Consider the following 15,670-nt stretch of genomic DNA (forward strand, 5'->3'; position numbering starts at 1 on the left):
CTTACTCTTCCTCCATTCGCACCCCTAGACATCTCTAAGTCAATAATAAGGATGACTTAGAAACTCGGTGGGTTTTTCTTTTAATGCCTGATGAGTGGTAACTAGGACCCATTGCAGCTTATAAAAGGAATCGTTCTCTAGGGAAAGCCAATGGTGGGCAGAGCTAGGCTCCTCCCTAGGGATTGCTGTCATCCCTGTCCTCATCTAGCTTTCTTCCATTTGGGGGGCAACAAAGACAACTGAGGCAGAAAGAAAGAGAAAGAATTCCATCCTGGGCGCAACATTTGGGGTACTCTCTAGAGAAATAGCTTGTAGCCATCACCTTCAAGAATGAGCAAGTTTCCACAGACACCTGACTGACAGGGAGCTGATGGCCTGTTATGCTCCTTCATCTCCAGAGACCCTACCTTCTGAGCGGGGAGAGAACCGGCATGGCTCTGTTGGTAAATATGGAGTTTTCTTCTGGGGCCTGCCAATCTACAGCTGGACTTCCTTCTCCCAGACTGGGGACTTTAAGGGCTTGGGCTTACAGGTCTGTCCTGGCTGATCAGTTTAAACCCCCCCCCCCCCATTTCATGTCATCTCTTCTTAGGACTAGCCAGGTCCCAGGGAAACTGTGCTGGCTAGTTTATGTCGACATGACACAAGCTAGAGTCATCCAAAAAGAGGGAACTCCAGTTAAGAAAATGCCTCCATAAGATGGGGTTGGAGGCAAGACATTTTTCTTAATCAGATTGATGAGAGAGAGAGAGACCAGCCCATGGTGGGTGATGCCATCCCTGGGCTGGTGGTCCTGGGTTCTATAAGAAAGCAGACCTAGCAAGCCATGGGGAGTAAGCCAGTAAGCTGCACTCCTCCATGGCCTCTGCCTCAGTTCCTGCCTCCGGGCTCCTGCCCCGGATGAGTCCTAACTTCCTTTAATAATGAGCTTTGGTCATGGCGTTTCATCACAGCGATTGTAATTCTGACTGAGACGGAAACCCTAATGTGAGCCGGAGAGGGGTAGACGTCTAGAGGTTGGTGCGGCTCCTGGCAGTCATGTTTCACCACAGCTTCCACTCCTGTTCTCTGGTGCCTGAGGCAGCTCAGCTCAGCTCAACTCAGCTCCACAGAGAATGTTTTCTAAATGAAGTTGCTCAGACGAGACTGCAGGGAAATCAAGACTTTTCACAAGGCCCAACTCATTAGCTAGGAGCCGATGGGAGCGCACAGAGGGCCTGGAGAGCCCGTTGAGCCTGGGCTTCCAGGGATGAAGGCGGAAGAGCACCGGTTCCCTTTGTGGGTTGTGGGTAGCTCCAGGCACGGTTAAGCAAGGAGGAGTGGGAGAAACAGGTGGTGGTCCTGGAAGTGGCACCCCCGGAGAGGAAGCGTTTTAGATGAATGCAATGGCAACAGCATATCACTTAGGGGGGAGTGATGAGCGGAGACAAGGGGACCCACAGAGAGCCTCTGCTTGTCTCCCACTGGGGTGTAGTTCAGTGGTCACAAGAGCAGACAGGACATAAAGGCCTGCCTCTCTGTCTCTGCCTCTCTGTCTGTCTCTGCCTCTCTGTCTGTCTCTGCCTCTCTGTCTGTCTCTGCCTCTGCCTCTCTGTCGTTTCTGTCTGGGTCTCTGTCCCCCCCCCCCCATTTTTGCTTTTCCTTGTTTCTGGCTCTCCATCCATCTGCTTTATCTGCTTTTCTTGGTCTTTCTCTGCTTCTGTCTCTCATTTCTCTGTCTTTGTCCCTCTGCCTCATGGGTTCTCTCTCTCTCTCTCTCTCTCTCTCTCTCTCTCTCTCTCTCTCTCTCTCTTTTGGTTTTTTGAGACAGGGTTTCTCTGTGTTTTTGGAGCCTGTTCTGGAACTAGCTTCTTGTAGACCAGGCTGGTCTCGAACTCACAGAGATCTGCCTGCCTCTGCCTCCCAAGTGCGCCACCACCGCCCGGCTTCCTCATGGGTTCTCATTCATGGCTACCTGTTGGCCTAATTTCTGGAAACGTTTTGAGGCCTCTGCTCCCCAGCTTCAACACTGATGGAGCTAGAATCTCTACGTGGGATCCAGGCTCAGTATATCCCTGTGTGAGGCCCTCTGACACACTGTGAGGCAGTAAGGAAGCTTAACCAGATGTCAAGCAGATGTTGGTGCCATGTTCTGGACTTCCCAACCTTCAGAACAGCAAGCCAAATAAACTTCTATGTTTTAGGAATGGCCCTGTTTTGGCGATTTTGTTATAGACACAAAGGACAGACTAAGATGGATATCTGCCTCACAGGGCTGTTGCGAGAACCAAGTGAAATCACACAAGTGACAGGATGTTATATGGAGAACACAGCGCTGCAAAAAATGAAAGTCATTATTTGTCTGAGCTTGTTTTTCTCCTGTAGGGGCTCTGTACAAGTTGTAGCCAATATGTCTCCCTGGCCCTTCTTGGCCCTGCTTCTGCCTCTCACACACTTCATCCGCCTTGTTTTTTCCGTGTCTCACGTATCTTTCAAACCCTGATTTCATTTCTCATTGTCTCATTTTGGCCATCATTTCCTTTTTTAAAAACAAAAAACAAAACAAAACAAAAACACAGACGCAGCGATCTGCTGAGAACGCAGCCAGATAAGGTGGAAGATTTTAGGGTTTGGGAGCTCCCTCCCAGGAGCCATTGCTCACCAAATTGTCCCTGACCAGACAATGCTGCTTAACTCCTGAAGGGAAGAGTTCTGAGGTTATTCCTATCTCAGTAGTGATTCTCAGGGCACTGAGTAAGCAAGGCTCTGGCAACAGAGCAAAGATCCTCCCCTGCTGAACGGGATCGAGAGAGACGAGTCCAAGGGCACAGAACTGGTCTGTGCCGAGGCGGGACTGAAACTCTCGTCTCCAAGCTTAGTGCAAGGCTTTCTCCCTGGCGCTGGGCTGTCTCCTAAGCCTGGGAGAGCAGAGGGGCCTGTGGTTCTGATTATCCGTTTAGATCGCCAACTGCAAAATCGTTTATTGATTGAGTGTAGACCACCTATCGGGCGCCGGCTGCCACTTGTCACATAGTATATGATTTTACCACACTTCACAGAGAAGGGAACTGATTCAGGATTTGTCCAGTTTCACCGGTAATGTAGTTTATTAATGGAGAGGTAGACTGTCTGGGCTCGAACCCTGGCACTGATGTTTAACAAACAGAGACCTTTCATGGGTCACTTCATGTCCCAGCTCTCTGATTTATAGAACTGAGGCAACATCATCTAACCTCGTCTCAGGCATGAGGCAAACACCGGGGAGCTGTGGCTCCGCTGTTATCGGGGTACCTGCTGCCTCTGTGGCTCCCAGTCCTCCTCTCTCCTTTTTCCCTGTGACTTCCTCCCCTCTCATCTCCAGCTGGGGTCTGCACTGCCTCTCCTTGAGTCTAGGCTGGCCTTGTGGCTGCCTGTCACCAAGAGAGGCTGGCAGACGTGACGCTGTGTGGCACCTAGACCTGGAAGCTTCCATTGTTCGTTGTCTTAGAAATCAGTGGTACAGAAGGAAGTCCGGGCCGTGCTTCTGGAAGAGAGAGGCCCTGGTGAATGTGGGGCCAAGAGGAGGAGACAGAAAGGACCCAGATGGATGCGGTGACGCTATCACAGCTGTCCAGCAGAACCAGATAGTCAGCCTCACAATCAGAAGCCACAGTAGAATGAAGATTTTTGTCGGTCCCTGCGTGGCTTGTTACACAGCAGTGGGTAACCATGACATTATCCAATGCTGCCTGTGGCTCTCCCTATCAGGTCTGTATCATGATCACGTCACACCAGCAGCAGGGCTGGGATCCATGCCCCTGCCTTGGTCACCACACACACACACACACACACCAGTTCTCTTGCTCCTCTCCTCCCTATTGGTTCGCAGAATGTCATGATGCCCATTCTCAGGGCATTCAGAGCAGGGGCAGAGCTGAGGCGTGGGTGTCTGTTCACTGTGCTCACTGGGGCGTCCCTGCACCCTTTACAGCAGATGCTCAACAAACAAGTCTCCAACAGTAGACTACAGCACAGGTAGCCATGAGGGGATAGCAGGAGTGTGTTCTTTGGGGGTAGCTGAGGCTGGCCAGGCTTTTGGCATGGAGCCAGAACCCAGGAAGTGTTCAGTTAATGAAGCCATTTATTAAAAGTGTTATTATGGTGCCGTTTGTTCCAGGAGCTGGGCAAGATTTGGCTTCTTGGTGACAGACTCTTGAGGGCTGCTGAGGTTTCTGGGGACATTGGGCTCGTCTCCAGCCTGGGCAGCACTAACAAAGTCTCTTCCTGTGGCCATTGCAGCTGAGGACAGTGGCTTTTATTTCTGGAAGTGCCCAGAAAAAGTGGTTGCCTGGAGACGGGTCAATAAAATCCAACTTACCATGTAACATCCTATTCCATCAACCCCAAACCTGGGATCCTGACCCTGTTAGGGTAGCAGCTGAGCCAAACATTGCTCCCTCAGATGTCATGAGCTACCACACCCCGTTCAGGGGCACAAGTTTGCTAAGCATCTTCTGTGTACCAGATCTGTGAGCAGCTGGCTCCATGTGGGATGCAGGGATGCAGGGGTTCAGGGGTGCAGGGTTTCAGGGGTACAGGGGTTCAGGGATGCAGAGGTGCAGGGGTGCAGGGGTTCAGGGATGCAGGGGTACAGGGTGTAGGGAAGAATGCAGGGATGAATGGATTCAGGGATGCAGAGATAAAGGGGATGCAGGGGTGCAGGAATAAAGGGATGCAGGGATGAAGAGATGCAGGGGTTCAGGGATACAGGGATTCAGGGATGCAGTGGTGCAGAGATGCAGTGGTTCAGGGGTACAGGGATGCAGGGGTGCAAGGATGCAGGGATGAATGGATGCAGGAATGAGAGGTTGCAGGGGTGCAGGAATGAAGGGATGCAGGATGAATGGATGCAGGGGTGCAGGGATGAAGGGATGCAAGGATGCAGGGATGAATGGATGCAGGGGTGCAGGGGTGTGGAATGTTTCCCAGTCCTGGGATATACCTAGATGGCTCTGAAGACAAACTGTCCTGAAACAGCAGCATGCAATGAGACTGTCCAGGAGCTGGGGGCAGGGTACTTGTGGTGGAGAAAGGAAAGATGATCTCTGTCAGGGAGAGTCTCGGGAGCTCCCTGAGTGTCTAGTTGTGACCCACTTCACCAGCTCCAGGCTTAGGCTAACGTGGCTAGCAGTGGCAGGATGCAGTGTTCTGTATCTTATCAATCCCAGGGTTCTGGGACACCACAGAGCTCCCTGGCGTGTGGGAGGATGGCCTGGATCTTCCCCAGCTTGCCCACTGACTGGGGGTGGAAGGTCCGATCAGCAGGCTAGCATCCTCCAGGTACAGACCCCCATGCTTTGGGGGAAAAGTTGAGAGTTGCGGGTTCTCCATAAATATTTGGGGTATAATAGATACAGTCCTGGGAGACAACTATTCTACACTTGCCTCTGGAAGTCTCGGGGAGGCCTTTCTTCCTATAGACCTCCTCTCCTACCACTAGAAAATACTGCACCTTGACTAACTGACCTCTAAGGCACCTTTCAGTAACTGTGTCTGTGCCTAGCCTTCTGCTTATTCTAAAGGCCAAGCTGAGGGCCTGCCCATACCACTAGCTCAGCCGAGCACTTCGGATCTGGACCCAGGCCTGCCTGAAGTTACAGGTGCCAGGCTAGCAGGTGTCCATCCCTTTCTTTCTTTTTTTTCCTAATGTTTTCAGCACTGTGCGTTAGACCAATGACAAAGAGATGGTACATTCCTGTCCCCTTGGAACTCACAGCCCATGGCTTCCAGATGTAAACAGAAGTGGGCTGGCAGGCCAGGTCCTTGCTCAGGCATTGCCAGCCCGAGATTAGAAGCCCCTAGATCATCTAGCTTTGTGAGTACTGAGCACCCGAGGGCAGGGCTGAATCATTTATCTCCCTTTCAAGTCACCCTGGGCCCTGGAATCAGACAGACTAGCATTCAAATCCTGGCATGGCTTCTTGTGACCTGGCATAATGTCTCTCAGCCAGCTACACTCGGGCCAAGCTCTCTCCCCTTAGCATTGTTGAAGTGGTTACTTGGGGGTGGGAGGGTCCACACAGTGTCCGTGTTTAAACCAAAGCAGTCAGGATTGAGACAGACTTGGTGTGATCCCCCTGTTCTCCTCCCTCCCCCCCACCTCATTGCCTCCTGCCTCAACTTCTTTGGAGCTACCAGTACAATGTGGGATCTCGGGTTCCAGCCCCTAGGAAAGGGGACACCTCTGGGCTCTGTTTCCATTGCTGTTGGAGGAGCATTGTTTTTCTTCCCGGCTACCTCCTGCCCACTCAGGTTGCTCAGTCCAAAGCCGTTTGTCTACTTGTGTCAGAATCAAGCAGGTGCCCCTCCCTTGCTTGGACTCCTTACCCTAGCAGAAGAAGCGCATTTAACCTTTTAGCCTTCATTTCGTTTTCCTAGCCTTAGAAGGCAACGTGCAAGGAGGAACCCCTCCTCTCGTTTTATGGAAGAGTCCAAGACCCAGAAACATTGTCTCATGAGAGATTTAGAGCCCAGGTCTCCTGACTCCCAGGCTCCCCAAACTATGTATCTCTCTCTCTAAGCCAGTTCCTGAAGGCCCTAGGCAGAATCTAGGGACAGAAGAGATCCTTGGAGAATTCACAAGGGTTTCTTTCCCAGACCTCAGGTTCCATCAGGGATAGCCAGAACAATGCTTGTCTACCTGGGGCAGGAATGTATCTTCATGGTCTCTTTGGGGGTCGAGGAGTTGCCCCTCCTGCCTTCTGGGATACACACTAGTAGCCAGGCTAGAGGAAGGAGAGGAAGCCTGGCTCACTTGGGCAAGCCAGTCAGAGTTCTTGAAGCTTCAGGACAGCTTTTTGCTGCTGCACCTAGAGAGGTCTTCAAATCTAGTCTTGGTAGCGTCCACTTAGAATCCTGCCTTGGCCACTTCCATTCTGTCACTTTGTAAGGGGACATTCTCTGGGCCTGGGTGTCATCATCTGTGGGTTATTATGGGGATTAGATGGAAGAGGAAGGCTCAGAGAGTATTGGGCCACCCCTGCCCCCACACCCACAAGTACCAGTGACTCCCTCTTAAGTGATAACCAGGAACTTTCTGGTCCCCCTTCCTATACCCAAAGGCCAGGGAGCACACTGGCAAGCTTCTCTCTGTCTGATGGTGGCTCTTGGATCCTGTCAGTGTCTGCCATAGCTTCCTGGCTTCTGCCTCTCCTCCATGGTCACTGAACACTGTCCCTGACATAACTCCCTGGCTTCTGCCTCTCCTCCATGGTCACTGAACACTGTCCCTGACATAACTCCCTGGCTTCTGCCTCTTCCCCATGGTCACTGAACACTGTCCCTACCATAACTCCCTGGCTTCTGCCTCTCCTCTGTGTCTTCCCTGTGGTCAATGAACACTGTCCCTACCATAACTCCCTGGCTTCTGCCTCTTCCCCATGGTCACTGAACACTGTCCCTGACATAACTCCCTGGCTTCTGCCTCTCCTCCGTGTCTTCCCTGTGGTCACTGAACACTGTTCCTGCCATAACTCCCTGGCTTCTGCCTCTCCTCCGTGTCTTCCCTGTGGTCACTGAACACTGTTCCTGCCATAACTCCCTGGCTTCTGCCTCTCCTCCGTGGTCACTGAACACTGTCGAGAGACAGCCCAATGTTCAGTTCCTATATGGACCATCTTGGTCCCTCCCACTGGCTCAGGCACCCTCTTGACACTCAGACTATGCCTCGTGTAGATGTTCAGTGGCATCAAGGACATCCTTTACCTGACCCGTGTTGGCCTGCTCTGGAAAGAGGAAGGACACGGTGATTAACTTTGAATGCCGCCTGTTATCTGTGGCTCAGGTGTCCCGGGTGCAGTGCATGGAAAGGGGCTATATTGTCCTTGGAAGGGGCATCAGGTTACTCACGATCTGGGAACTGGGCTGACAGGGCCCCTAGGAGTCTTGCTATAGGCCCTGGGAAGGCAGGCCGGTGAGAAAGTGATCCAGAGCCCCTGACTGAAGAAGGGAAGTGGGGAAGGGAGCCAGCAGGCAGTGCGGGGTGGGGGTGGGGGTAGAGAGGGGGAGGTTAGGTTGCAGCCTCGTGATAGCAGACTGCATGTCCATCTCCAGCATGACTTGACAGAGGTGGCAACTGAGGCTAAGCCAAAGTTAAAAGCTGCATAGCAAGGAGGCTGGACTCGTCCCCCCACAGCATTGGGGACGAGTCCAGCTGTCCCAGGGCAGAGGGGCACACCCAGTGGGGAGGCTTCACTTCTCCTGGCTCCCGCTCTGGGTCTGAACTGCCAGCTATACCATATGGCTAGCCCAGGAGGAGGAAAAATAACTGGTTTGGGTGGTCCCTCAGCCCGGTGGTTCAGTTGGATCTCAAGTCTGCCCTGGGGTTCTTCTCAGCACACAGCCAGACATGAGAAAGAAACACCAGAAAAAAGAGCATGATATTTTAGGATTGGGGGGTCACATTGAGCTCTAGGTTTAGGCCAAGCTGGTGACTTAAGACTGTTGGTTCTCACCTCCAAAGTCAGCTCTGGAAAAAATTCAAGCAGCAGGAGGGAGAGACGGATTCCAAGCAGAAAGACAAAAGGACCCAGACACCTGAATATATCTCTGGCTGTTTAAGCTGGTGGCTGTTGGAAGCTGAAGGCTGCCAGTGTGGGGCCTGTGGTGAGGGGAGGAGCTGGGCAAGAATGAGACCTAAGGCTGAGGAAAAGTTTGCTATGAGACTGTCTGTATCTCTGATAAACTATGACAAGAGCCTTGGTGAGGTGGGCAATAACACAAGCAGGTGCTGACGGACCAGCAGCTCATGTCTCTTGTTGAATCCCGGAGGCACTGCCAATGGTGTTTCTCCTGACTCCAGTGAGGGCTCTGCACATTTCTGGGGTGGCTTGGGCCCACTTTGTTCAGACCAAAGTACCTCTCTCTCAACCGGCCTGTCACCAGAGAGTGTGGTCCACACAGGGACCCTGCACAGAGGGAAGCAAAGGCGCTTAGGCAGTACCTCTCCTGTGAAAGACAGACAGTAAGGACACTGAAGCCATTACGGCCAAGGCACTGAGTTAGCACAGTACCTGGGCCATCCGGGAATGTATTAGCAATGTAGTGTGAGGACAGGGAAGCATCACAAAGACCAGGCCGTGCTCTGAAGGACCAAGAGAGAGCGATAGTTTTAATCAAGAATTGGGGACGATGACTTTTTAAAAAAAAAAAATAGTAAATAAAGGTTAAAAAGGCATAGATTTGTTAAGGCTCACAAAATGGGAGCAATAAGGAAAATCTACAACCAAACCCATCATAATAAAATTTAAGAATACCACGCTACAGGGCTAAAGAGATGGCTCAGTGAATAAAGGGACTTGCAGTCAAGACTGGTGATGGTGATCCTCAAACCCAGACAGTAGAAGGAGAGAACTGTCTCTTAAAGTCATTCTTAGATTCTCACATAAGTTTCTTGGTGTGTTGGTGTGTGATGCCACCCCCCCCCCACACAACTAACTAAATGTAATAAACAAAGACTTTTCAGTACAGGCTGGAGTGTAGCTTAGTGATGGCGCTTTTGTTTACCGTGTGCAGGGCTCTAGGTTTAATCCCCAGGACATATAAAAGTTGCATAAAAACTTCTTTGGTAGAAGAGGTATAGAGTACTGTTGTGGACTATTAATGATGTAAAGATGTGTTGCATTCTTTTATGTTGCATTTGTTTAACTCTGTGAAGCTGTGTTACTTTGCCTGCCTAAGTCACCTGATTGGTCTAATAAAGAGCTGAATGGCCAATAGTGAGGCAGATGAAAGGATAGGCGGGGCTGGCAGGCAGAGAGAATAAATAGAAGAAGAGAGAAGAAGAGGGGGAGAGACAAGGAGAGAGGAGGATGCCAGGGGCCAGTCACACAGTAAGAAGGAAATAAAGAAATATAGAATAAAGAAAGGTAAAATCCCAGAGGCAAAAGGTAGATGGGATTTTAAGTTAGCAAAATTGGCTAGAAACAAGCCAAGCTAAGGCTGGGCATTTATAAATAAGAATAAGTCTTTGTGTATTTATTGGGCAGCTGGGTGGTGGGTCCCTAAAGAGTAAAAAAAAAAAAATAAAATAAACCGACTGCAGTGAACAAAGTTAAAGAATGCCCAATTTAGACAGAATCGACATGAGAGATGGAGTGAGGTGGAGAAACCGAAGAGGCATGAGAAAATATTAAAGTAACTACACTAATGACAAACTACTCTAGCTGATTTCTACAAGTTATCAGTAGGGACTTTAGTTTTCATAAGGGTAACTGTCGAAAAGATTATGATCTTTCGATTAAACCTTATCAAGCAATGGCAAGCTGAAAAGGAGCAAACAAAAGGGAAGGGAACTATAAAACAAGATGCTGATGGATAGAACAATAAATGGAAATGGTGACATCACTGGTTTATAAACAGAAACTCCAGGGCTGGACAAATGGTTCAGCGGGTGAAAGCCCTGACTGCTCTTGCAGAGAGCCCTGGTTCTATTCCCAGCACCCACACGGAGGTCCACAACATCTGTAACTACACTTCCAGCGAACCCGATGCCCCCTTCTGGTCCCTGTGGGCACTGTACGTATGGTACACACACATATATTAGACAAACATTTATACACATATAAAAAAATTCTTTTAAAAACCAGAAACACTCATATGGGTAAAAAAAATGAGATCTAAAAATCTTAATAAGATACACCTAAACTTAAAAACATGGACATATAGAAAAGATAGTCTAGAAAAATAATCTGAGATTTGCAGTGTGTGTGAAAAGGAAGTCCATATTGACTTCAAACTTGTGATCCTCCTGCCTCAGCCTCTCAAATACTAGAGTACAGCCATGTGCCACAAATACCTAGGTAACAGCCTTAGGATCCAATAAGATAGACACGGATGCAAACATCATGGAGGACAAGAAAGGAAACCTTACGCTAGTAGATGAGAAAAGGGACACGCAGAGAAAGCTATGCGAACATATAGCAACTAATAACACACTTTCAAAATATAGCAAGCCGCAGCTAACAGAACATCAGGTAGAAATAAGCAAAACAACAGCTGGATCTTTGACCTAGTTCATAGAGAGTTGATAGAGTGGGAACGATACACCCCCCCCACCGCCACCACACGCATACTGTCTCTTTCATTCTAGACATGATCTATCTCATCCGACTGAGGCTGGCCTTGAACTTGATATGTAGTTGAGGGCAATCAGAACTTCTTAATCCTTCTGCCTCTACCTCTTTGGTGCTGCATTCCAGGCATGTGCCACCATGGGTGGTTTATGCAGAGCTGGGGGTTGACCCCAGGCTGTGTGTGTACTAGGCAAGCACCCTACCAATTGAGCTACATCCCCAGTAGGCATTTTAAACATCTAACATCAACAGAGACCGGTACCCAGAATATACTAAGAAGATCGGTAAGAAAGAAGAACAACAACCCAGGCAGCCTAACGGATAAAACGGCAAGGAATATGACAACTTGCCAAAGAGGGAACTGAAAGACTGAAGGCGTGATCAAGAGATGCTCAAATCTGTTAGTAATTGGGGATCTGCAGAGTAAATAAGAGATCCCTGTTGGACTGGTGAGAGTCAGGGGCCTGGGAACCCCAACTGTGGATGAGGATGTGGGCACAGGAAGCGTCACTCTCTGTCTCACAGGCTGTGGCAGCCCTGGATCACATCAAGTGTAGGAAGCACCAAAAGCCACAGATTCTGGATGCTGGTGCTCATCATGGGGAAGACACTCACACAGATGCAGGAAAAGTGTGGAGACCATTTTCTGTATTTCTAGTGCCATGAGCTAGGAACCCTCCCTGGTAGAGAGGGCAGGTGGCCAGCTCATCCTGGCTTGCCCAGGGGCTCCCCATTTTAGGACTGAAAGTCTGTTTCTCTGGAATCGTCTCCATCCCGGGCAGTCTGGGATGGTCGGTCACCCTCCGTTGGCGGTGTCCCAAGCAGCGCTATGTAACACAGATGGGACTTAGAAACAGTATATAGTGAAAAAGTAGAAAAGAAAATATTTAACACATTGTCATTTAAATAAACAAACATATGCTTACAGCAGTCCAAACCATGCAGGGAGGTATAGAGAACCAAAAGGACTCCATTGCCTACGTTAGAATGGTAGTGTGTGAGAAAAACACACATGTGCACATGCATACCAAAAGACATAAGCAGGGCCTCATGGGGCCGAGGAGATGACGTGCCATAAACTAAAGCGAATGCTTTATACATTTAATGATTCTGAGTCTATGGTTTAGAAGAAAATGAATTAGGGGGACCACTATGCGTATGTCTTTCAATGTTCCCACCAGGAAGCTCTGAGAACTTAGGGACGAGTATCTGATGCTCTTAAAAGGCTGAATCCATGTGAGAAGGGCATCGTAGAAGCCCTGGTGGCCTGGTTACTCCAAGGACACCACGAGACACTGAGGAAAAACCCTCCCTGATGCCTTGGAGTCTTGGGCTGACTTTAGATCTCTGGTGGCATTTTCTCTAAAGGGAGCGAAGAGGCCCAGATCTGGCAGCAGCTTTGGGTCTGGTCGCCCAGCTGTTACTCACTGGATGGGCTTCCGCTGTGTGGAGGCTTCCACAACCACCCACCACCACCTCCTCCTCCCAGAAAGTCACTCCAATGAAGCAAGCTGCAAACAAGCCACCCAGGGTTTAGGGTCACCACCACCCCAGGGTGGGGGGGTGGGCAGAGAGGAGAGCTTGCTGGAAAGGGGACAGGGATGCAGATATTCTACCTCATCGAAGTCGGCCACATCCTCACAGTTCTCCAGGACCCGGGAGTAGAAGGACTGCCCTGTGGACGGAGGAGAACGTAAGGTCAGATTTGTCTAGACAGTGAGCTGGGGACACACCTTTCTTTTCTTTTCTTTCTTTCTTTTTTTAAAAAAAGATTTATTTATTTATTTATTTATTATGTATACAACACCTTTCTTGAGAGTATCAGAGCAGCATTTGATCCCATGGCTGTGCAACTCTCCCCAGAATGAAGGATGTCCCCACACATAACCTTTTATCTGACCTTCTAGCAGCCAAATGCCATTAACTCTGTTTTTATAGATGGGACACTGAAACCTAGGATAAGGCCCAGCCTAGCCAGAGTAGAAGAGTGGACCCGGGGGTTCTTCTGTTGTTACCTGGGGGGCCCTTGGTCTTCTTCTGAACTCCCCAGCCCTGCCACCACAGCAGAAGCCTGGTTGATAAGGGGTAGTGGGCCTCTGCAGACTAGTGGGGCTTTGTGGGGTCTAACCCCTTCTGTGACCATATCCACAGCCACTGCAGGATCTTCTGCTTAAGACAAAACCAGGGCCAAGAATTAGGGCCCAACTTCTTCTAAGAGATGACCGAGGACTGTTCTGGAGAATTTGCTCAGACGCCCTGTGCAGTCCCAGGCGGTGACTTGTTCCTCTGGTATCCCCATTTGGGTCCCCAAGCTGCCCAGGCAGGCCCACTATGCCTGGGCAGACATGCAGAACTATGTATAAAAGTCCGCAGTTAGCCAACAGGACTCTGAGCATGCGTGAGCCCCTCCTTTTTGTCTAAGCAGCACCACCTCACCCTCATTAGGGTGGTGTGTGGACTGCTCCCCTCATACCACGAGGAAGTCCTAATAATGTTTCTCTCTCTTTTTTTTTCCTGGTCTGAGACTGGGTCTTACTGCATAGCTCTGGCAGGGCTGCCTCTGCCTCCCGGTTAAAATCACGGGCCACCACACCTGGTCTAGTGAAGTTTCTCTCAGATCGTTTTACTACGTATGTTGGTGAAGTCTATTGGTGTGTTGAGCAAGAACACACCAATGGCTGGTAACGCTAGAGACTGCTTGTGTTGGAAGTGGCCAGTAGCCCGTACTGGTAGCTCTGAGGTGGTTTGGAGGAGAACCGCAGCACGGTGGAGAGCCTGACAACTGAAGGGTCCCAAAGAGCGGCAGCTGGGGGGCAGGGGACACGGAGGCTGACAGTGGGAGCTGGACCTGCTGGGGCTGAAGACACAGGCTGCGGATTCTAGGGGCACCGACACTTTATCTGCTCAGGATTTCTGTCTGAACTGAGCAAAAAAACAAAACAAAACAAAACAAAACAAAAACAAAAACCTTCAACCAACTGGAAACACAACCAGCCAGCAGCCAGCCAGCTCTACAGCTCTTCTTTGTTTGTTTTTGAGATAGAGTTTCTCTGTGTAGGCCTGGCTGCCCTGGAATTCTCTCTGTAATTAGACCAGGCTGGCTTTATACTCACAGAGATTCACCTGCCTCTGCCTCTCGAACGTTAGGATAAAAGACATGCGCCACCACCGTCCGGCAACCAGCCAGTGCTCAGGTTATGGCTCTCCTGACCCGTGACCAATGGTCTTTCCATCTCTGTCCCCTTTGCAGAAAGGCAGGCTCAGTGGGCTTCTTCCCTGTGCTTTGCTCCTAGCCCCTCCTTTCCGGCTGGCACAGGAAATAGAGGGTGTGGATAAGCATGCATGTCTCAGGCCACCCTCCGCAGCGGACCCTGGCATCTACACACTTCACATGGGGATTGTTGAGTGGAAATGGTGAAATCACCTTTCCAGACTTGTCCAGTCTGGGCCAAGCGGCTGGAAGAATCAGATTTGTAGAGAGTGGGAGCAGGCTAATGGGGATAGGTGAAGGCACCTAGCAGTCCAAACCACCATGAGAAATAGTCACTAGAATTCTTGATGTACAGGGCCATGGGGATTCTAGATGGGAGGATGAGAAACTTCTCCAGGATCTCACTCTCAAGGGACCATAAAAGGGGAAGCCACAGGGTAGAGCTGGCTCCTGACTAGGAAGTGAGGGGTTTCAATGTTGGGTGAACAGAAACAAGTAAGCGGGCGTGCAAGTGTGCGTACGTGCGCGTGCCTGTGTGTGTGTGTGTGTGTGTGTGTGTGTGTGTGTGTGTGGCAGGTAAATGTAGTAAGGGTTGCCTGGTTGCATCTGAGATAATGACGGCGACGCTGTGAAGCAGAGAAGTAATATACACAGAAAATGGATGGGACTAGATGAGACGGAAAGAGTCTTTAGCACTAGCCAGGGACAAAACACAGGAAAAAAGTCGAAAAGATAAAGCTCCACCACGCATTCGATGGCAGCCAGCAGAGGCGGAAGAAGCGTGAGCCATGACGTTTGAGCTCTGTGCCTCTGCTAATTTTTCCCTCGGGCAGCACGCGCAATATAACTAGAGAATCAGGTGAGAGCTGTTGTGCTTTGGGCTTCCCCAAGGACCCACAGCTCTGAATAATCAAAGGCCTTTTCATCCTATAAGGTCTTAATGAGCCTCGGATATGGGCAATGCTCAGGGATCTCCAGGAATGAAAAGCTGGGGCACTCAGCTGTGGGAGGGCAGGTGGGGGTCCTGTAAGGCGGGCTTGGCTTTGAATTGCATGAAGCACTCCTCTGTAGCTTCCCGCAGCCCCGGGGAGGGGAGATAAAATACAGTGAGATTAGTCACTGTAGACTCTACACACCACAGCTCAGCTCCACCTGGAGAAGCACTAAAAACCTCTGTGTCTCGGGCTCTGGAGATGAAGGCATGAGGAATAGTCTCAGACAGGGGAGTGGGACTCTCTCTCCTTATATACATGCAATATAGTCACACAAATACAAATAAATATTTGCTTAAATCATTCAGAAACAACGGAAGGAGCAGTGTGTTAAGGAAACAGCACACGCTGACTTGCTTTGGAAGAGCCACATTTTG

The 15,670-nt window shown here is 50.1% G+C and overlaps 1 protein-coding gene across 3 annotated transcripts in view; it reads right to left on the reverse strand.

Annotated features, from left to right (window-relative positions):
* The window catches only part of Otof (otoferlin), a 91,945-nt gene that overhangs the window by 59,575 nt on the left and 16,700 nt on the right, over nucleotides 1-15,670 (reverse strand). For all 3 annotated transcript variants that reach the window (XM_075955384.1, XM_075955383.1, XM_075955385.1), the window contains exon 2: nucleotides 12,707-12,765. In XM_075955384.1, coding sequence (XP_075811499.1) covers nucleotides 12,707-12,765 — 59 coding nt within the window. The remainder of the gene's footprint in view (nucleotides 1-12,706; nucleotides 12,766-15,670) is intronic.

This window comes from Microtus pennsylvanicus, chromosome 21 (assembly GCF_037038515.1).
Source record: "Microtus pennsylvanicus isolate mMicPen1 chromosome 21, mMicPen1.hap1, whole genome shotgun sequence".
Lineage (NCBI taxonomy): Eukaryota > Metazoa > Chordata > Mammalia > Rodentia > Cricetidae > Microtus > Microtus pennsylvanicus.